The sequence below is a fragment of the Quercus suber genome, unplaced genomic scaffold (genome assembly GCF_002906115.3).
Source record: "Quercus suber isolate HL8 unplaced genomic scaffold, Cork oak 2.0 scaffold_30, whole genome shotgun sequence".
NCBI lineage: Eukaryota > Viridiplantae > Streptophyta > Magnoliopsida > Fagales > Fagaceae > Quercus > Quercus suber.
Genome location: NW_027069495.1, coordinates 87,827 through 109,591, shown reverse-complemented (window position 1 = coordinate 109,591; position 21,765 = coordinate 87,827). Strand labels below are relative to the sequence as shown.

The window sequence follows — 21,765 nt, the reverse complement described above, 5'->3', positions numbered from 1 at the left end:
AAATTCAATTACACTTGAAGTCCTTGGAGGTATTTAAATAGACTAATTTATGATAGGCCTTTTCGGTCTGGTAATTGGTTCAAAGTCAATGCTCAGTAGTATTCTTTGTAAGTGTTCAAGAACATATAACACCTTCATATCATTCATTACTTTCTATATTTATTAACAATTCTTGCACGACCCACTTCTTCTAGTATTTGTGTAAGTTGTTTGCATGATTGGCATGATGTTGTTGTTAAATTTGCCTAGACCACAGAGGCTACAAATTAGTTATTTGCAATAATAATAAATTTTATAATGTGTGCAACGAAAACAGAGAAAATAAAAGAAGAACAATTTCATTGATCAAAAAGAAAGTACTTTGCAGTCTCTTACAACAACAACAACAACTAAAACTAATACAAGTACGAAATAAAGTACCTAAAACATCTAAGCCTTCATCTGTGGAGCCGAAGGGTCAGTAGTCTGGCTGGACTGGGCAACAACAGCATCTAGGGCCTGATCCTTGGGTTTAGGAGAAGTTTTCTTCTTCCCCAAGTCTTTACCCTTATCTTGAGGATTCTCAGTTTGCTTGCCCTGATCGCCAGGCTGACCAGACTCTTTAGGAGCTTCAGGAATAACAGGAGGGATTTGGACGACCAAAGGCTGCTCCGAGGTCTCTGGGAGTTGTTTGGGGGGAGAAGAGTCAGAACCTAGGAGTTCGCAAATATCAAGATTGTAGTAAATGCTCCCAAGTTGCCTCAAGTCAGAATCAGCAGAGATCCCAGCAGCATCAAGGGCTTTATCCCAGGTTATAGCGCAATAATCTCTGCAGACTGTGGAAAATTCCTCTGTGAGTCTGACTTGGGTCTCCTCCACCCCAAGCTTGTATGCTGCCTGCTTTTCAATCTCAATTGCCTCCTTGGCCAATTGGGCAGTTTTCTTAGCCGACTGAGCAATTTCCTTGGCTTTCTGAAGCTCAGGCCGAAGACTTTTCACTAGTTCTCTCTCTGCCTCCAGATTAATCTCGGTCATGTTCAGTTGCTAGCGTTGGTCTTCGGACTGCTTCTCAACATTTTTCAGGCCTGCATCAAGACTATTCCTCTGCTTGGTCACCTCTTTTAGCTGCTCAGACAGCTGAGAATAGTCTTTCTTTAGACTACCCAAAGTTTTTTCAACCTCAGAACGAGAATAGGCCTCTGCCTGGGCTGCGTTGTGAGCATTTTTATTCCACTCCTCAGCCACATAAATTTGCTAGGTAATCTACATAGCAGAATGAAAAATTTTAGTATTAAAAAAAAAAAAAAAAAAACAAACAAATGAATAAAAATGATCAATATTTTAATTAGAGAAGTGGATCAATTCATTACCATGGCTAAACCCCTCTTAAGGGATAGAAAGAGCTTACGTTGGCTGAAGCACCTATAAGACTCCATATCCTTTGGTAGGAGAAGGGGTTGCTTCAGGGCCTCCGCAATGACACCTGCCTTCCCTCCCTTGATAATTTCTAATAGTGGTGTCCCAAGGGAAGGGAACACCATCCAACTCCAGCTTTGGGGACCAAGTGCGCTGTTCTCGACGCACCTCAGCAACGAGGGAGTCATCTCGACTCTTAGTAGATGAAGCCCTTTTACTCCATTAGTCTTTAACCACCCTCTGTTGCTTTGTTCCTTTGGGAGGCACAATCTCACCTTCTTTAGTATCTGAAATGGGCCTTTTCTTCTTTGGATCTGGCAGTGGCTTTAGGCCGAGATCAGAAAGGACCTAAGAGGGTGGTGGAGGAAGATTTACAATTGGTTGAGATGTACTAGTCTTTTTGGCCTCAGGTACTTTTTCCTGCCCTTCATTAAGTCCCTTAGACTTGCCATTTCCTCTTCTTCTTCTGAAGAATTTTCTGGAAGGGTAGTTATCAAAACAGGAGTGCAGACGCTGGACTGCCTGTCAATCTCCTCCTCGGCGTCTGAAACTGGAATCACTTGAGTTTCTCTTGATGCCTCTTCTTCAAACTGGAACTTATCAATCTGCTCCTCAAGTGAAGAAGTCAAGGAAGCAACTATTTCCCTTACTGCGGCCGCTTATAGAGGGACTTATTGAACTGGCTGGATGAGCTGCGCTACACCCTGCGGATTTGGATGTGGTACGGGAGCAAGATCGAATGGAGCTAGAAAATTAAGACGAGAGATGTCTATTCGGTTTATCCGATAGTCTCCCTGTCTTATAGCGTTGCCCACCGATTGAAATACATTCGAGAGTGGCTTAAAACCAAGGATAAGATGAGCAGCCAAAGTTGCCCATCTTCACTTACGAAAATCTCTGATCTTAGTAAGTAATTGAGGGCAGCAGTATTAGACTAAGTCGAGGAGCAACGTGTGCTTTATCTGTAAACACCACAACAAAGTTAAGCATAATCAGAAACTTGAAAATACTGATACAAAGAGATGAAGAATTGTTAAAAGACGAGGACCCTTAATCTATTGTTAGGAAACCTAAGTCTAGGATATCCCACCTGGCTCTCCTGGTTGGGTTGGGCAATGAAGACCGTCATGCCACACGCCCGAGACAATCAAATAGTCATCTTTCATCCCTTTATTAAACTTAGGAAGGCAAGAGATGAGCCTAATGATGTCGGATCGGGATTTAAGGTAAAATCCCGCCCCTTTTTGTTTGTGACACTCGTACATGTGTACTACGTCAAGCCAGGTAAGCTCCAAGCCTAGGGGATGCTTCAAATCATCAATAGCTCCTAGGATCCTAAAGACATTAGGCACACACTAATCGGGACTAAGCCTATGGTTTCAAAGATAATCTCTTGTAATGGGACCCAAAGGGATAGTCATCCCTCCTTCTAGGAATGCGATGATGGAGATTATAACTTCCCCCACTCTTCGGTCTGTTAGCAGTCCTTCTGGGGGACAGTATCGCAAACCTACGTCCTGAGGTATGTGATATGTTTCTTTATATTTCTCTATCTGGGCGGGACTATCCACCATATACTTAAATCTACCCATCTCAATTAAGCAAAAAAGAAGAGATACTAAAAGCGGTAACTGGGAAGTGAGTATTCGAAGGCCGAGGAAGATGGCCGAAGAGAGATTGAAAGGTTTGAAGAGATTGGAACTTACATGAACTAGATTGGAGAATGATCTTTAAATCCTTAGAGAGACTCTTATGGATTCTTGAAAGAAATGAGATTGATGATTTGAAAGACATTGTGAATTTGAATGCTCGAGTTCGCTGGAGAATCTGAGAATTTGCGAAGTAAAGGGAAAATAATTTCCTTTAGAGCTTTATATAAAGGCCAAAACTTGGGTGGGAATTGTCCCGCCCAAATATTGAGGAAAAATATCGTTCGTAGGATCAATTGTCCACCGTTGGATGTCAAAGACATAACGCCGCCTGGAGTAATTAATAACGCTTTATAAATACCGAAACGTCAGCAGCAATGATGAAGCACCTAAATCTATGCTCCCACACGTGTAAACTCAGGTTATTTTTACATTATTAACCTTTATCTTTGCGATAGATCAAAATCCTATTTTTTCTCCTCGGATGCGAGGGAAAAATTAAAATTTTGAGGGGCTATTGTGGAGATAAAAGCCCAAATTTATATATTGGGTCTTGAGCCCTATTTGAAGATATGGGTACGTCCAAGGAGGAGCGAGTGATTGGGAAAGACCCCAGGCTGGAGAACCGTGCAAGGAAGTGATTAAAGAGTATAGTCCGAGAAGTACATCCTTCTCGGATATAAAGAATACTGGTCAAGCAAATACCTGGGGGGTTTGGGCAATCTTCTAGGGAATTCCAACGATAAGAATGAGCCTCATACACGTACAAAGATGATAAAAACGAAGAAATATCTAAAGGAAAAGCTGCTACCACCACATTAAATGCACTGCAGCAACTTTTCTGACCGCACTAAAGTGGAGAAGACCCCTGAACAGTGCAGTTTCAACCACCACCATTCACAGAGAGCCAAAGAAGATGCTTGATGGGACATATACTCGAGTGAAGGCTTAGATGATTAACAAGTGTACGATCAAGATGTTTAGAAAGGAAACTATATAATGTAAAAGATCTCCCATAAGAGGGGATCGGAGAATATAGAAAAGGGGGATAGAAGAAGGTTTACTGTAGCTCTAAGGAACATAGAAACAAAATTTGGTCTCCTCGGACAACAATTTATATAATTTTCAAGCCTGCTCTTGCACTTATTTATCTATTAAATCTTGATTAACTGTTATTTAATTCACAAACAGCCTAGTTCTTTCACTCACTCTTTACAAATTCATTGTATTGGGCTTATTGGGCTCATATTCTATACTTCTTGGGTTTGGGCCACCGATTTTGACCCTACAATGACTAAATACACATTGACCATTTATCTTAATTCTTAAGCATGCTCATCCATTTATAGGGATTACAACTTTCAACTTTCAAGTTAATTTAAATTAAAGTAACTTCTAAAAAAGGTTAATTTAAATTAAAAAAATGGAATTAAAATAATAACTTAAATGCAATATACCCCAACATAAATGACCAGCTTTTTTTTTTTTGGGTAAAATATTATTTTGGTTCCTAAACTTTATTAAAAGTTTTTTTTTTATCCATAAACTTTAAAAAGTTCTTTTTTTATCCCTAAACTTTGTAAAGAGTTTTTTGAATAGTATAGAGACAAAAATAAGAATAAAAAAAGAACTTTTTCAATAGTTTAGGGATGAAAAACAAACTTCTGATAAAGTTTAAGGATATAAATAAAACATTTTCAATAGTTTAGAGACAAAATATGAACTTTTTAATAGTTTAGGGATGAAAAATGAACATCTTAAAATTTAGGAATGAAAAACAAACTTTTGGTAAAGTTTAGGGACCAAAATAGTATTTTACCCCCCCCCCCCCTTTTTTTTTTATAAGACATAAATGACCAACTTGAATACCAAATTAATGATTAAACATTAAAACTTATAAGTCTTGTATACCTTTTTTTTCTAGAGTTTGGTGGGAGCATTATGTATAAAACTTTGCATTTTGTTTCTAATATGGACAAAATTTAACTACAAAATTGGTTGTAACTTAAGACTACAATTTTACTCAATAAAATAAACATTACTACATATTTTGAAAATCTAACTGTTGAATTGCATGTTCTTTATGCTCTTAATATACATGTCCAATTTTGTGTCAGTCGGATATTATTTACTATATGATCTATAAGCTTAAATTTTATGCATAATTTTAAATTAAAAAACACAATTTGAACAATTTATTGATGGCATAGCTATTTATATTTAATTTTATAGAAATTTTACAAGTATGAATAATATAAGAAGAATATGTCATCCAATGGTGGATTTGTCAAAATTCGCCTCCAATAAAAAAATTATTGAGTATGGTTGTAGCCTAAAACTATAACTAATCTTGTAGCTAAACTTTGGCCATCTAGTATATATCTAATCTTACAGGATGAGGATTAGTTTTAGTGCTATTTAGGTTGTAGGATTTCAGTTTAGCCGTTTAGGACCTTCTAGGTTCTTCCCCTTTAGCTTTAATATATATATATATATATATATATATAATTTTTGTGGTAATATGCATGTAGGAAATGAAAACTAAATACATTACCTAGAAAGGCTTAGGACCTTTCGAGTTCTAAGATATTGTGTTTTGAATATAGATTTAGGATCACACTGATTTATAGTGATTTGTTTCTTAAAAAAAAAAAAGGATTACACATAGTATTTTCTCTTTTTTTTTTTTTTTTTTTTTTTAAATCACACTTAGCCTTTTCTTTTCTTTCTTTAAGGAAACTTGATCACTTTACCATAGATGATAGATCTTCGAATTAGGAAATTAGAGTCAAAGTTTAGATTTTTTTTTTAAAAAAAAATACTTTTAATGAAATAGAATAAAATAGAAAATAATGAAAAATAATTATTTATTTATTTCTCTAGTTTGAATGTTTGAAAGGAAATGAATGAATGGAAAATAATTTTCTTCAGAAGTTGAATGGAAACAAATCTTTGTATAACAACATTATTATTATGTCAATTTTTAAATACAAATAGGGGTGTAGGCATTTAAGAGCATTAGCATTGGGGGTGTAAAAACCCCCCCAATTGCTATTTTAGCTACCAATAAGCCCAAAGTAAGCTTCATCCGGGTAGGTATACCTAAAATATTTTACCAACTATGAACAGTTAGATGGTGTATATGCAACTTACTGTAGCTGGAGGGTAAAACTAAAATATTATATTTAATTGTCTCTCTCATCCAACTATCTATTTTTTAATTTTTTTTCTCTCTCTTCATGTTCTCTCCCTCACAAATCTGCTCCTCACTTTTTTTGCATCTCTCCTCTCTGCTCCTCACATTTTCTCCTCTCAGTCCTCTCCACCTCCATCACCCTCTTTGCTCTCCACCTCCATCACCCTCTCAGTGCTCTCCACCTCCATCCACCTCCCTTACCCTCATAGAAACTGGGATGTTGGGTGAGTTATAAAATGGGATTGTAAAATAGATAAAGTAGGTTTTGAGGATGCAAAATAGAACTTTTTTGCACCCCTGAATATATATATATATATATATATTTGAAACTTTATATATAACAAAATCATTAAAATGTATTACATTTCCTCATATAGTCAGATTCCTTCTAGATTTGGAGAGATAAATTAATGGTATGTTTGGATAGTAGAAGAGGATAGAGATGGCAATAGGCTAGGGTAGGATCGAATCATAGGTGCCTCATATTTGCCCAATCTCTTTTGTGGGGAGAGAGCAAGGCAGGTTGGGTTCAAGTTGGGTGAAGATGCTTTACTAGTCCTAATGAGATGACTCCAATATTTATTTAATAAAGATGAAGCATGAATAATCATGAATATTCTAAGAGAGAATGAGAAACAAATGTATTGGAGATGATAATAAAATATTTATAAAAAATATTATAACTAAAATATGTACAAAACAAATTAAATTATATGTATAAATATATTATGGGTCCGTTTGGATACCGCTTATTTTGCTGAAAACTAAAATTGAAAACTGAAAACACTGTAGCAAAATAATTTTAAATGTGTGAATAGTGTTGTGGGACCCATTTTTATTTTTATTTTTTCTAAATAAAGTACTTGTGGGTCCCATGAACAGTGCACAGGACCCACTGAACAGTACATATGGTCTCCTGAAAGGCTGAAACGCATGCATCAAAAAAAAAAGGGAAAATGCAAACGCAGCAGACGAAATGCAATCCAAACACACAATATATATATAAATTAAATAAAATATGTAAATATACATTTAGGGCAAAGGGAAGAGAGCAAAACCCCTCCCTTCCCCTCCCCTCCCCAATCACTTCTTTAGGGAAGGAAAACATCCAAACAAAGGGATAGATGTCTACTCCAACTTACAACTCTTTTCTTATTCTCTTAGTCCACTTATCCCTTCATCTCCTCTCCCTCCAAATTCCCAAGCATATCTCAAATTCATTGTTTAACTGGAAAAAAAAAAATCATTACATAAGGCAATAGAATAAATAGTGTTGTTATTATTATTACTATTAACTTTCCCTTCAAATTTATTAGGTCTTTAATGTAGAATCTATCTCTTCTCACATAAAGATGAACCAAGAGGGAGCTTCACACACGAATACACTAAGATTAGGCTAGAATAGAAATTCTATCTTATATAAAATTAAAAAAGATAAAAGAAAAAAGATGAGCCATACTCATATAAAAAGGAGAAGAAACAACTAATAATTTCTCATCTCCTTGTCACATTGATTATTTATTAATTATTCTCAACTGCAAGTTCTTACCGAAAAACTCATATTAGCCACTATTCATGTAAAAAAAAAAAAAGTAAAATTATTAGTGTGAGGGGATGAACTTGGACATGGCCCGGGATTTCGAGTTGCGTGGCGGGCTACACCTAAGGAATGAGCCCGGCCCAAGCTATCATTACGGGAAAAATAGTTTTCTCATGGTTAAAGGTAAAAAGCACTCACCATCATGAAGATCTGAGGTAAGCACTCCTCCAAATGCTCTTAATCGAAGTGATGTATATTGTTTGCTCCCTGAGGTACTTGGGGAATCTTGAGAAACACCCATTTTTCCTCGGTTATTGATTCTCACCTTCTAATCTCACCCCGAGGGACACGGATAGGAAAACGCAAAACCCAATGAAGTAGTCACCTCTGCATTAATGAGATTTCTCACCTAATATTAGCCACATTAAATGCTGAATGACCGGCTTGAATAGCAGAAGCACTTCTAAAAGTCCTCCTTCATGATCAAAAGATGGTAGAGTAAAGGGTTGAGGGACAAGTATCCCCCAAATCTAGCTGGGGGCAAGCAAGCTGGAGAAAGAGGAAAAGGAGGGATGATGGCTATAAAAGGAGGAGAGGGGAAATAGAATAAGGGGTTCAGAAAATTAGAGAGAGAAAAATAAATTAGAGAGCCTGTAACTAGAGTTTTCAGCATTTGAAACTCTCCCATGTACCTCGAGAACATTGTTCTGTCATATATGAAAACTTGATTTAGTCCTATTTCGTCTTCAACTTACTACTTAAACCTCCCATTGTGGATTTCCTCCCATCTTCTAGAAATTACTTGTGTAGAGGAAAAAAATTTGCAAATGCCCTTTTTGAGCAAAAATTCTAGCGTTTTGCCCATTTTTTCAAACTAATTAGAGAAATGACCCTCTTTTGTAACTCGATTTGAGATAAATCGAGTTAAAAAAAAAAATTTTCTGGAACTTTATAGTGGCGTTTTAAGGACCTATAATGGCATTTTGTAACTCAACCTCCATGAACTCGAGTTATAGGCAATTTTTTAATTATTTTTTTTACCTATAACTCAAGTTCATGAAGGTCGAGTTACAAAACGCCACTATAGGTCCTAAAAATGCCACTATAGAGCCTAACTTGATTTATCTCAAATCAAGTTTCAAAAGAGGGATATTTCCATAATTAGTTTGGAAAATGGGGCAAAACGCTACATAATTTGTGCGAAAAGGGCATTTGCCCATTTTCTCCCTTGTGTAGATCAAATATCATCTTCAATGTTCTTGTATTGGTTGCTTTTGACCCCCCCCCCCCCCCCCCCCCCCCCGCAATTAGTAATTTGGTTCTTTCAATTATTAGGTAAAATTTAATCTAGTCCATCAATTATTAATTATGTTAATCTAATTTTTTAATTATTAATTATGAAAATTTTGTCCCTCTACTTTCAAGACCGAGTCAATTTCATCCTTCAATAACCTCCTCGTTTAAACTTTAACGAAGTTATTTAAAATGTAACAAATAGAATAGATGTTGCTAGAGTATTATGAAAAGTGTAAAATTTTCAAAATTAAGTCAATTTCGACTTTGGAGCTATTAAAATTTAAACGGAACTAGGAGTTGAACGACAATTGGACAAAGTAGTAGTTTAGGCCAAACAAACTGCTATAATAATTTGACATTAAAATTATTAAATTGTGACACCTAGTAGAAACCAAGCCGACCGCCGAGTAAGAACTGAAATAAAGTACAGTTTTAATAAGTGCCAATGTCAATTTTGTCACCCTCTTAAAACCTTTGGTAACCCACGTCTACATATAATCCTTTCGTTTCTTCTATCCGGCAAGTAAAGAACTTAAGCAAGCTGACTTGACCAGAGGAGTCTCAGCCTTCTCTCTCTCTCTCAAAAAAAAAAAAAAAAAAAGGACTCTCAGCCAGCTCATGTTAAATTTCCGAACTAATTTAAAGTTTTTTCTATTTTTTTTTATTTTTTTTTTTCAACTCATTATGTGACAAATTATTAACAATGACAATGGATCAGGGTAGTTGTCATATCCCCCGCCCCATGGGCAAAGTGAAAATCTATGTAAATAGTATTTTATAATACTATAATGTGGTGTTTGATACGGGGTAATGTTTTAAGATTTTTAAACATGTTTAAAAATTCACATGTTTGGTTGTAAATCACGTCAAGGAATCAGATGCCAAGGGAATCTACATTCCCCCTTTAAACCTATATCAATAGGAATGTAGATTCCTTTTAAAACAAGTGGATATCCAGATTCCCAAATTTAAAGGAAATTGTATTTTTTATAAATTGATAACTTTAACCATTTTTCCTTATCATTTAAGCAATCAAGATAAAATATAAAACAAATCATCAATATCTTTTCCCTTGTCTTTATCTTTTCCCCCAAAAATAATATAAACAAGATAAACAACTCTGTTGATATATTCTTTAACAAAGTTCTATTTAGGCTTCACATGTAGAAAAAAAAAAAAAAAAAAAAAGGGCTTGAAGGGGACCCTCCATTATTGCCAGGTTTTCACTGTTGCTGTTGTGTGTGTGTTGCTCAACAAATTATTAATAGTTTATATTTTTTTTTCATTATTTATTTATAGGAAGATTTTTTTTTTTTTTAAAGGACTTGGTAGTTTACATTCAAATCTAATGATAGAATGGGAAAAATAAATAATTCATTTAATATTTCTGAGAATAAACCAAACATTATCATCTCACATTCCTAGGAATCTTAAGAGATTCCCAATGAAACTAAACATAGGAATAACTACATTCCTAGGCATCTAGATTGCAAGGAATCACATTCCTAGGAATCTAGATGCCAAGAGTAATGTAAATTCTCCCGTACCAAATGCCACATTAGAGTCTATTAAAAAATGTTATGTTACATGGAAAAAATTATTAAGTACTTCCGAACTATGAAAAAATTATGCTCCATTTTCTCACATTAATGGTGGACCCCACCATGAATTTAATGAGTAGATCCCACTATTAATATAAAAGGAGGGAGCATCATTCTCTGTACCTCTAAAAGTATCTAAAAAATACACATTACATGGTATCTTAAAATTTCCAATCTCTTCTTTTCATACTAGTTGAAATTTTCAAAATTTACATCTTTTTTTGAGTAACATAGTAACAATTCACAAAGAATAATACAACTTCAATTTAAGTATTAACAGCCTCATAAACAATTCAAATCTAACAATATAAAAACACTACAAAAATAATAATAGCAACACAAACAAATTTATTGGGTGAGGGTGGTTAATTCGCTCAATGACTTAGTTGTAACTAATGACTATTACTTCACTCAATCTCTTTTTATTACATGTGAATTTTAACAAATCCACAATTAGATAACATTTTCTTCTTATATCCTTCATGCCTGCAAAATTTCCAAAAGATCAAATATTAATAATTATGTCATCAATCAAATGTTAAATTTTCAAGTTTTTATGGTCTAAAATTATGCATAAAAAAAGAAGGTTATGGATCTAATAATAAATAACATCTAATTGACAATAAATTTGACATTCGTGTTAAAACATAAAAAACATGTAATTTAACAGTTAGATTTTTAAAATATATAGTCATATTAATTTTTTAGCGAGTATTGTAGTCAAAGTTTGTCTTTAAAAAAAAAAAAGACTAAAAGGATACATGAATAGTCTCTTTAATTGTCATATCATAGATTAGAGGAAGAAAAGTCCAAATTAATTTAAAGCTTTTTTTTTTTTTTGGCAAAAACACCATTTTGGTTTCTACATTTTGAAGTCATGGTCAATTTGGTCCCTACATGTTTGTAGCAGTCAACTTGATTCCTGTTATTTTTAACTTAAAGTCAATTTCATCCCTACTGTTAACTTACAAACGGAAAATGCCTAAGTAGCTAGTGGTGTGCTTTGTTGGCATACACGTGGCAAAAAATATATATAAAATCAAAATATTTAACATTTAAAATGCCACATAAACATTTCAATAACAATAGAAATTTGGAAAAATTAATTTTAAAAAAAATAAAGAAAACATTTTTTTTTTAAATCCTCAATTTTTTTAATTTTCTTGTGTATTCTTGCACTTTATTAGCTACCAAACATAGCCAAACAATACACCAATCTAAAAATCCCAACAAAAAAAAAATATGGACATGGTTCAAAGCCCATAAATGGAGATTTTCTAGCAGCTACAATAAGCCCATTTTAGGTCCCACGAGCTCCATATTTGTTCTGGGATCAAAAGAGATTTCCTTATAGATTCCCAAAGCACGTAGGACTTGAGAATGTTGTTTTGGACGACAGAAACCATAGCTGCAACAACTAGTTGATCAGAAAATGAAGTCCTAAGGGATGAGAAACTCATCATAAACAATCAAAATTACTTAGTGCCTATTTGTTTCAACATTTTCAACCCAAAAAGCCTGTTTTGAAGAAAGCTGAACCACAAAGCCTGTTTAGTTAGGTATAAAACGCAACTTTTTGGAAGAAAGCTGAACCACAAAGCCCGTTTGGTTAGGTATAAAACGCAACTTTTTGGAAAAAAGTTGCGTTTTGGGTTTGTGCAAAGAATGTGTAAAGTGAAAAAGGAGCTCTGAGGTGCATTTTGGAAAAAGTCTGTGCGCGTTGTCATATATCTGTTGGACAATCTTAGGCAATTACCAAATTACCCTTCAATAAATCATGCTCATGTCCTTAGTTCTCGCGCCTGTTCCTCCTTCCTCTCATCTCATCTCTTTGCTCTGCCCTTTGCCCTGAAGCTCACTCATGCCCTCTCTGCTTTGCCTTCTTCGTGCTGTTACAACACGGCACCACCCAACTATCACAAGTCTACCACCACAACCCATTTCAACATTTGATAATCCAAACACAAAATCAAACCAAAAATAACTCAAAATCAATACAAAATAACTTAAAATCAACTCAAACCCCATTGCAAAACCCATCCCAAACCCAACTCAAAATCAAACCCAAAATTCATAGAAAATCAACTTAAAATTAAACCATTAACTGAAAACCCATACCCCAAACCCAAAATCAAAATCAAATACAAACCCAATGGTGGCAGAGACTTAAGGGATCTGAGAATTATGGAGAGAAATAAGGGATTTCCTTATATTTCAATCATCTTCATCTTCATCTTCATCATCATCATCATCATCATCTTCTTCTTCTTCTCACTTAGCTTGTAGCTTTCGAATTGTCAAAAAAAAAAAAGAAAAGAAAAGAAAAGAAGAGATGTAGAGATTTTGAGGGATGAGAGAGGGGCGGAGAACATTCTAGAGTGTGAAGTGGTAGGGAAAAAGACGAAAGAAGGAAATAAAGAAAAAAAGTAAGGGGCCGTGTGTGGAGGAAGTGGTAGGGAAAAAAAGGAAAGAAGGAAATAAAGAAAAAAAATTAACGGTATGTGTGCGGAGGAGAAAAAAAGAGGGAAAAAAAAAGGAAAAAAAAAAAGAAGAAGAAGGAAATATGGATAATAAAATAAAATTGAGAAATACTGTCACAATATTTTCACAATAAATCTTAAGTGGTAGGTTATTATTAGTTAATATTGGTGAGGAAAAAAAATGTTTAGAAAGAGAAAAAAATAATTGTAATAGTATGTTCAAATTAAAATCAGTATAAATTTTTACAATACTTTCACAATAAATCTTAAGTGATATGTTATTATTAACTAATATTTGTGAGAAAAAAATAATTTCACAATATTGATTTAAGTATGAAATAAACTCCCTTATATATACATTGTCTTTTTTGGTAATTTACCCCTCAAACTGCCACTTTTATAAGTGCTAGCCAAACACTCAACTTTTTCAAAAAGTATTTTTAAACAGCTTTTACCAAACACTTAACTTTTTGAAAAATCACTTTTTCATTATGCACTTTTTTAAAACTCCATTTTTTTCAAAAAACACTTTTTCAAAAAGCTAAACCAAACTCACCCTTAAACACAATCTAATTGGCTTAATTTCATATTGGCCTCTACCAACACATGCCCTATAATTGGAGGGCAACACTTCAATAAATGAGAGCGAATCCTGTGAAAAAGTAAAGGCCAAAACTCTACTGAAATTTCACCATAAACGGGTAGTGTAGCAAAGAGATTTGTTAAAAGAAAGAAGAAGTGAAACTAGAAGATTCTCTGCTGTTAGACTTTGAATGGGATTTTCAAATTGGTGTGTTGTTTGGTTGTGCTTGGAAGCTAAGAAAGTGCAAGAATACACAAGAAAATTAAAGAAATTGAGGATTTAGAAAAAAAAATGTTTTCCTTTTTTTTTTTAATTAATTTTTCCAATTTAGTTTTTGATTTGACATGGCTTTTTCTGTTGTTATTGAAATGCTTATGTGGTCTTTTAAATGTTAAATATCTGATTTTATATATATATATATACTAGTATTATGTCCATGCGATGTATGGCTTAATAAAATAATCACATGTAAATTAAATGCCTTAATAAAAAATCATATATAAATTAAAAAATATATTTTGATGTTAAATATAGATTATAAAAAATAAAAAATTATTTTAATTAGAATTGAATGTGAAAAAGCGGATTTATTTATGAAATACTCTACTAATTAAGTAGCGAGAAACTTCAAACTCTAAATTAATTATCCTAATACATAATATACGCAATGTGTTTGAATAAAATATATTGTACATCATTAGATAACCACCAAAACATGTGTGTATTTGTCTATAAATAAATAAATAAATAAATAAATATATATATATATATATATATAAGAATTATTTATCAAACGAGAATAACTCATGATTTAGAAAGCAAGCCAACATATGAATCTACCTTTATTAAAAGAGTTTAAAAATTTGTCCTTCCAAATTCATAAAATGCAAGTTCTAGGCTTCTAGCTCATAATAAGAGTAAGACAACACAAAGTATAGAAAGCAAAAGGTCCTATAAACAATATAAGACGCAATATATATGCATACACGTACCAAAGACATACACACGTAGAAAATAACATTTATAGATTTACCTAAAGGCTCTATTTATTATTATCATCAAATTTATTGCTCCTTACTCATGAATTAGAATGCAACTTTGTGAAGAAAAAAAAAGGAAAATAAAAGAAATACATACCTGTGTAGCTAGAGGAAGAGACGTTTCCTTGGGGATTCGAGGATTCACAATTTGGTGTGAGTTTTATTCCACTAAGAATAAGATATATTATAGAAGAAGAAGATAAGAATAAAGAAAAACCTATTACATATAAAACACTATTTATGTCGTTACATTTTTTTTCCTAATAAAATTATATTTGTGGTAGTAGTGTTATAAATTTGTGGTAGTAGTGTCACTTCATCATCTCTAAAAAAATTTCGTATCCACACTTTTTTTTTAATTTTTTTTTTATAAGATAGAAATTCTATTCTAGCTTAATTTATGTGTATATGTGTGTGAAGCTCCCTTTTTGAGACTTGAACTCCGACCTTTGCCCCCCACACCCCACACCCCACACCCCACAAACACTTATACTTGTGGAGTAACCATCGCATGAAGGGTATGCGGTGGTTCATATCCATAATTAAGCTTTTGTATTTATCTAAAAAATTAATAAAACAATAGAGAAGAAGTTGATAAGAATAACTTCTTCTTCTTCTTTTCTTTTTTTTTGAGAAAGTTGATAAGAACAATTAGGGTGTGTTGTTTCTATCTAAAAAAATGACTACAATTTTTTAGTTGATAGAGTTTAACTTAAACTCAAACTTATGCCTTCCGTCTCATATTGTACGTTTAATTTTTTTTTTTTTTAAATTTGATGTAGTTTTTTAGGGGTTTCTTTTAATGTAGTTTAGGTCCTTTAGGATAGTTACAAAGTCATCCCATAAAAGATAAACTATATATATACACGTGAAAAGAGGGGGGGAAAATTAGGTTGTGATGTTTCTATCTAAAAAAATTACTACAATTTTTAAGTTGATAGAATTTAACTTAAACTCAAACTTATGCCTTCCAGCTTATATTGTACGTTTAATTTTAAATTTTTTTAATCTAAAAAAATTTATGCAATTTGGTGAAGTCATTTGGCGCAACCACGGTTTCTAAGCCCAACTTTTATTATATAATATATGATTTTTTGCCACATGTATGCCAACAAAGCACACCGTTAGCCACGTAGGCATTTTTCGTTAGTTAGTTAACGGTAAGGACCAAATTGACTTTAAATTGAAAATAACAGGGACCAAATTGACAGCTATAAAAATGTAGGGACCAAATTAACCATTACTCAAAAATGTAGGGACTAAAATGATGTTTTCGCCATTTTTTTCCTATTAAATAAAGTTTGTCTATCTTAGACATGTGAAAAGGAGTGACAGCACCTAATAATTTCTAATCTCCTTGTCAAATTAATTAGTGTTATTCTCCACATGAAGTTCTTACGATAAATCTCAAATGTGACATCACTTGGTGATTTTTTATTTTTTATTTCTTGTTTTGATTTAAAAGCTGACTCATACATTTGTATGGGTGTCATTATTTTATTGGTTGGGAGTACCATTTTAGCGGTCCTTCTGGTGGACTTAATTATTTCTCGAGAGAGAGAGGAAAGGGGGGGGGTAAAAATTACTAATTTGGTCCCTAAATCATTAATTATGTTAATTTAGTTCTTTAACATTAATTTATCATGTCCTCATTAAATTGATTATTATTTTAATATTTTTCACCAGAAGTTCTTACCAACAAACCCAAATAAACCATTATTGTATCTATTAAAAAATATATATATATAATCCAGTATTCAAAATTACAATTTTTTTTGAAGCAAATTACAAGTTTGGTTTTCTCAAATTCTTTTCTGGTTTTGTCATGATAATTTAATTCTTTAACTATTAGTTATGTCAATTTTGTCCACTTATTTATAAAATCAAGTCAATTTTATCCTTAAATCTTCTTCTTCTTTTTGATAAACTCCTTTAATCTCCTTCAAGTTTTAACATTTACGAAATAATATAATGTAGTGTAACAAATGGAATAGATGTTATGAAGAAAAAGGGTAAAAATTTAAAACTCAAATCAATTTAATTTTTTAAATTATGATTATGTTAAAATTAAGTTGTATAATAATTTGACATTAAATTATGACGGCAGGTAAGAACCAAACCGACCACCTAATAAGTGTATTGCAATAAAGTACGTACATACATACATACATACAGTGTGCACTACACAAAAACACTAATTTGAAGTGAGCAATGTCAAATTTTGCCGCCCCTCTTTAGTAACTTACCACTACACACATTCCTTTCTTGTATCTAGCACCTGACTAGACCAAGGCCACAAGAGTCAAGACTCAGCCAGCTCATCACCCATTTTCATTTTCGTAATGGCTCACGACTTTCCAACCCAAACCCACTACCACTACTACTACTATTTTCCCATTTCAACATTTTTCGCTTTAACTCATTTTACTTTTCTTTTTTTAAGATCGCTGACGTGTACGGCCCAGATTTAAAACTTTTGCATATACTAGATTTTCCTCGTCCTTATAATCTAACCCCTTCGGCTTCTTTTGCTCTCATCATCTAAATCATCAATTCTCTCTATCTCTCTCTGACCACTCTGTTCAAAAACATTTTTATTTTTATTTTTATTTTTTTCTTCCTTGGAAGAAAAAAATAATGAATGTAAAATTGTAATTCACTCTCAAAAAATTTAGATCTGAAACTGACGGAGAAAAAAAAAAAGATTTATTCACTCTCAAAAAAGAAATTTATCATCCAAGTCAGATCTGTGACAAAACCAGAAACAAAATTTGTAAATTTGTGTTTTTTTTTTTTTGGTGTAAAAGATCGGCGATGGTGATGAATTTGATTGTGTGTTTGTGAAACTTTGAAATCAAGATTTTGATATATAAATTGTATATGGTTGTTAGTGGATCTAATAGTTTGGAGTGGAACAACAATTGTGTGGAAATTGAAGGAGAAGAAACCCTAGGAAAGATGGGGAAAGAAGAGAACAAAGTTGAAGATGTGGAAGAAGGTGAGATTTCCGATACGGCATCAGTGGAGGAGATCAGTGAAGAGGATTTTATTAAGCAAGAGACTAGTAGTAAGGTATCGCCGAAACCGAAATCGGAAGCTAGGGTTTGGACGGTGCAAGATCTGTATAAGTATCAAGTTTCGAGGGGATATGCTTCGAATTTGTACAATTTGGCTTGGGCACAAGCCGTGCAGAATAAGCCACTGAATGATATTTTCGTTATGGAGGTTGAGAAGGACGAGAAATTGAAGCGATCGTCGTCTACTGCTACTACTGCTGCTGCTACTGCTGCTACTACTCCTCCGCTGCCGCCGGCGGTGGCGTCGGTGGTGGTTGTGGAGGAGAAGGTGACGAATGACAAGGTGGTTGATGAGGTTGTGATTGATGATAGTGGTGATGATATGGATGTGGAGAAGGAGGATGGGGAGTTGGAGGAAGGTGAGATTGATTTGGATTCGGAAACCATCGAAAAGGAGGAGGTTGAAATGACAGTTGAAATGGCGGTTGAGGAGGCGGCCGAGGCGAAGCCAGAGGTGGAGGAAGCTAAACTTAAAGTTATAGCTAAAGAAGAGGAAGAAGAAGAAGAGGAAGGGGTTTCGAGTATTGAGAGTGTGAATGTTGAAAGAATAGAGATTGATTCTAAAGAGAAGGAATTGGAGAAGCGGGTGGATTCGATTCGAGAAGCTCTGGGGAGTGTGAATGTGATTGAGGCAGAGAAGTAAGTATCAGTGAAAGTTAAAAAAAAAAAATAATATTAATAATTGATTCGTAATGGTGACTGCCCAATATGAAATACTTTTTAGTTGGGGAGGATTTTCGGATTTTGACTGATTGTTGGTTTGGTTTGGCTTGTTTTTTGTTGTAGATCATTTGAGGAAGTTTGTTCCCGAGTGCACAGCACTTTGGAGAGCTTGCAGGAAGTGTTTTCAGGACTTATTGTTCCAACAAAGGATGCTCTTGTTCAATTGTCATTCACTGCCATTCAAGCAGTCCATTCTGTAAGGAGCCCTAGTAGTTTTGAACTAAACTTGCTATAAATTTATCATCATTGGGGATTGCTTTAAATTGGTTATTAATTATTGAATTCAAAGATGACTCTTTTTAAACATTATAGAGGGTTAATTGTTGCTCATTGCAGGTGTTCTGCTCTATGAACATTAGTCAAAAGGAACAGAACAAAGACAATTTCTTGAGGTTTTTTTTTTTTTTTTTTCATTCTCTGATGCTTATTCTATTTTTGCTGTGAAACATCAGTTGTTTAGCTATTTTGTTTGTCGTGTTTTGTTAACAGGTTAATTTCTTATGCCAACAACTGTGACCCCCCTCTTTTCTCCTCTGACCAGATCAAAGAGGTGTGGTTCTATACTTCTATGTAATTTAGTTTAGGAAATTTTTTTCGCCTCTCACATTGTTGTTTAGTTAGGAGGATTGTTGATGTAATGGAAACTAAACGTTGTCTGTTTTCACAGATAGAGGTCATGAAGTCCTCTGTGGATTCTGTTGATGCTTTGTCAAGTGGTAGAGCTGGTAATAAAGAGAAAGAAATATCGGCCTTTGACGGGGCTACCAATAAAGATTCTGATACTTCAACTAAAAATGCTGGGCATGAATTGACATCTTCTAATAAGTTATCTTCAGATTCTGCAGCTATTGGATACTCGATCCAAAATAACCAAAATACGTTAACTGAAAGCTTGAAACAAGGACTGTCTAGCTACAAGGCTAAAGGGGCTCTACTCCCACTGTTAGACCTTCACAAGGATCATGATGCAGACAGTCTCCCCTCACCCACACGGGAAGCACCATCAAGTTTCCCCGTAAAACAAAAAAAAGGACAAATATTTTCCCTGACCCAGATAGAGTTTTCTTACCAGCCTGGATATACAACAAATCTTCCTGTAGAAAGAGCCCAATTAACCTGTTCATAACAATAATACCATGCCTCAGATTTAAATACATCCAGGGGAAAAAATGGAAGCCTTTTTTGGTTTTGCTAAGAATATAAGTGTATGAACAAGTGTTTCTAAAGAATTTTACGCAGATAGAATGACTCAAGGCATCAAGCAGATCCCCAAGGTTTTCTGTTTAAACAATCTGAGTGAAGAAAGGTCCCCAAGAGGTCTACAAAGCAGAGAATTTAGCAACAATACCTTATCAGTCCCAAGAGAATTGGCAACTACATGTGTGACCTGTTCATCTATTTGGTTGGTACATACAGCACCAAACTGCTCAGCTGTCTGCCAAAGTGGATGTAGGTGAGGATTGGCTTCACCAACTGGAAACACCCTACTAAATACAATACGACAGCCAGACAAAATCTTCCGCTGCGCCGCAGCTAGTATAGTTCTAACATCAGCTTCATCTAAGGACTGGTGGGAGAAAAAGTCTTGATGTATTCTCTCAATAACCTATTTAAGACAAAAAATAAATAAATAAATAAATAATCACCAGGAGAGTGGTTAACAATTCGCAATTTCTCTAGGCAAGTTTAACTATAGCCTCACCGACAAAGAGGATGCCAAAGTTCCTTCTTCTGGTCTTTCATCATGGTCAATCTCCAGTAGAGAAGGACCTTGAAGCCCAAATTGGCGTCTACTACAGGGAAAGTATGTGTACCTGCAATACATCAATGCATTAGTAGAGGTATAAAACAATGAGGCTACCTGCCAAAATATAAAATCTCTACAGACATTGCAAATTTTATTTTAAATACAGGTATACTTACCTTTCTACAACTATCAAGTTCAGTTTATTATGTGGCCAAACCCGCACAGAATCGTCTATAATTACAACAGCCGATTCCATACCTAGAACCCCTTCCAGATCCTTACTCTTAGGAACCCTCTCATCACCATCAAAAGGATCCCCATCATCACCCCTAGAGATAACGCGTCCAGCAAACAGAACCCCTTTCGGATCAAGCACTTTTGCCATCTCCGTAGCATATAGCTTGTTCCCCATAGTGTATAGATGCAGCTCATAAAGCTTACTAGCCTAAAATGCAGACAGGAAAAGCATTGAGTGCTTCCTATTGAACCCAAACACCAATTGATTATTTAAGCCACAAGGATGAATAAATTACCTTCTCCAAAAAATTCCAAATACCAGGCCGTAGTTTGGTCCACATTGCCATATGGGGAAAGCGGAAGAGGTGTCTCCACGGTTTTTCGCGATCTTGTTCCTCTTTCTTTCTTAATATCTCATCATGAACCGGATCTACTTCCACAAACTGAAAAAGATGAATAGAATTAAAACACAGTGACGAAATAAACCTTATTCTCCAAGGATTAGCCACCAACAAAAGAAGAGAGAGAGAGAGAGAGAGAATCGACAAGCTATTACCTTAGCAGAATTAAGCAGAGTGTGATCCAGATCCAAGACAAGGCAGAGCTTGCGGGAAGCAAACATTTTATTCTGTTCTTCTATCCTCCTGGCCCTCTCTCTGTGGATAGCAGCCTTTTGCTGCTCATCATATCCTTCAAATAAATGTTCAACATCTTTCCACGAGTTTTCTGAACGAGAAGCAGCTGCTACACCTAATTCTGGTGCTGAACTAATCCCATTCCGCTGGTCCTCTGAGTTCAAAGCTATACCTTTCACATCCACTTTGTCTGACTTTACTGCTACTGCTTCAGAAGACATATTCTGAGAAATTATTGGTACAGTTGTCGATGCTTGGGAAACAGACATAGTATCAGCAATATTTTTCACATTCTTGGTGAAAAGCCGAGCAAAGTCAGGTGGTGCAACTGATTGAGAAGGCCCTGACTTTGTATCTGCCTGAACCTCTTGCTTTTGAACATTCATATTGTCCTTACTTCCCTGGGTGCTTGATATAGGGGAAACAGACATCATATCAGCAATATTTTTCAGATTCTTGGTGAAAAGCCTAGCAAAGTCAGGTGGTGCAGCTGATTGAGAAGGCCCTGACTTTGTATCTGCCTGACCCTCTTGCTTTTGAACATTCATATTGTCCTTCTATATCAA

At 34.4% G+C, this 21,765-nt stretch overlaps 2 protein-coding genes across 2 annotated transcripts in view; one reads left to right on the top strand and one right to left on the bottom strand.

Moving 5' to 3' along the window:
* Positions 1-17,273: 17,273 nt before the first annotated feature.
* Positions 17,274-21,765, top strand: part of LOC136066284 (RNA polymerase II C-terminal domain phosphatase-like 3) — a gene marked incomplete in the record, with an annotated part of 7,438 nt that continues 2,946 nt past the window's right edge. The window contains 5 exon segments of the mRNA XM_065770326.1: positions 17,274-18,496; positions 18,644-18,776; positions 18,917-18,972; positions 19,070-19,130; positions 19,248-19,595. Coding sequence (XP_065626398.1) covers positions 17,661-18,496; positions 18,644-18,776; positions 18,917-18,972; positions 19,070-19,130; positions 19,248-19,595 — 1,434 coding nt within the window.
* Positions 19,606-21,765, bottom strand: part of LOC111988748 (RNA polymerase II C-terminal domain phosphatase-like 3) — a 3,914-nt gene continuing 1,754 nt past the window's right edge. The window contains 6 exon segments of the mRNA XM_065770392.1: positions 19,606-19,696; positions 19,929-20,186; positions 20,283-20,394; positions 20,504-20,772; positions 20,861-21,007; positions 21,121-21,756. Coding sequence (XP_065626464.1) covers positions 19,646-19,696; positions 19,929-20,186; positions 20,283-20,394; positions 20,504-20,772; positions 20,861-21,007; positions 21,121-21,756 — 1,473 coding nt within the window. The 3' untranslated portion in view covers positions 19,606-19,645.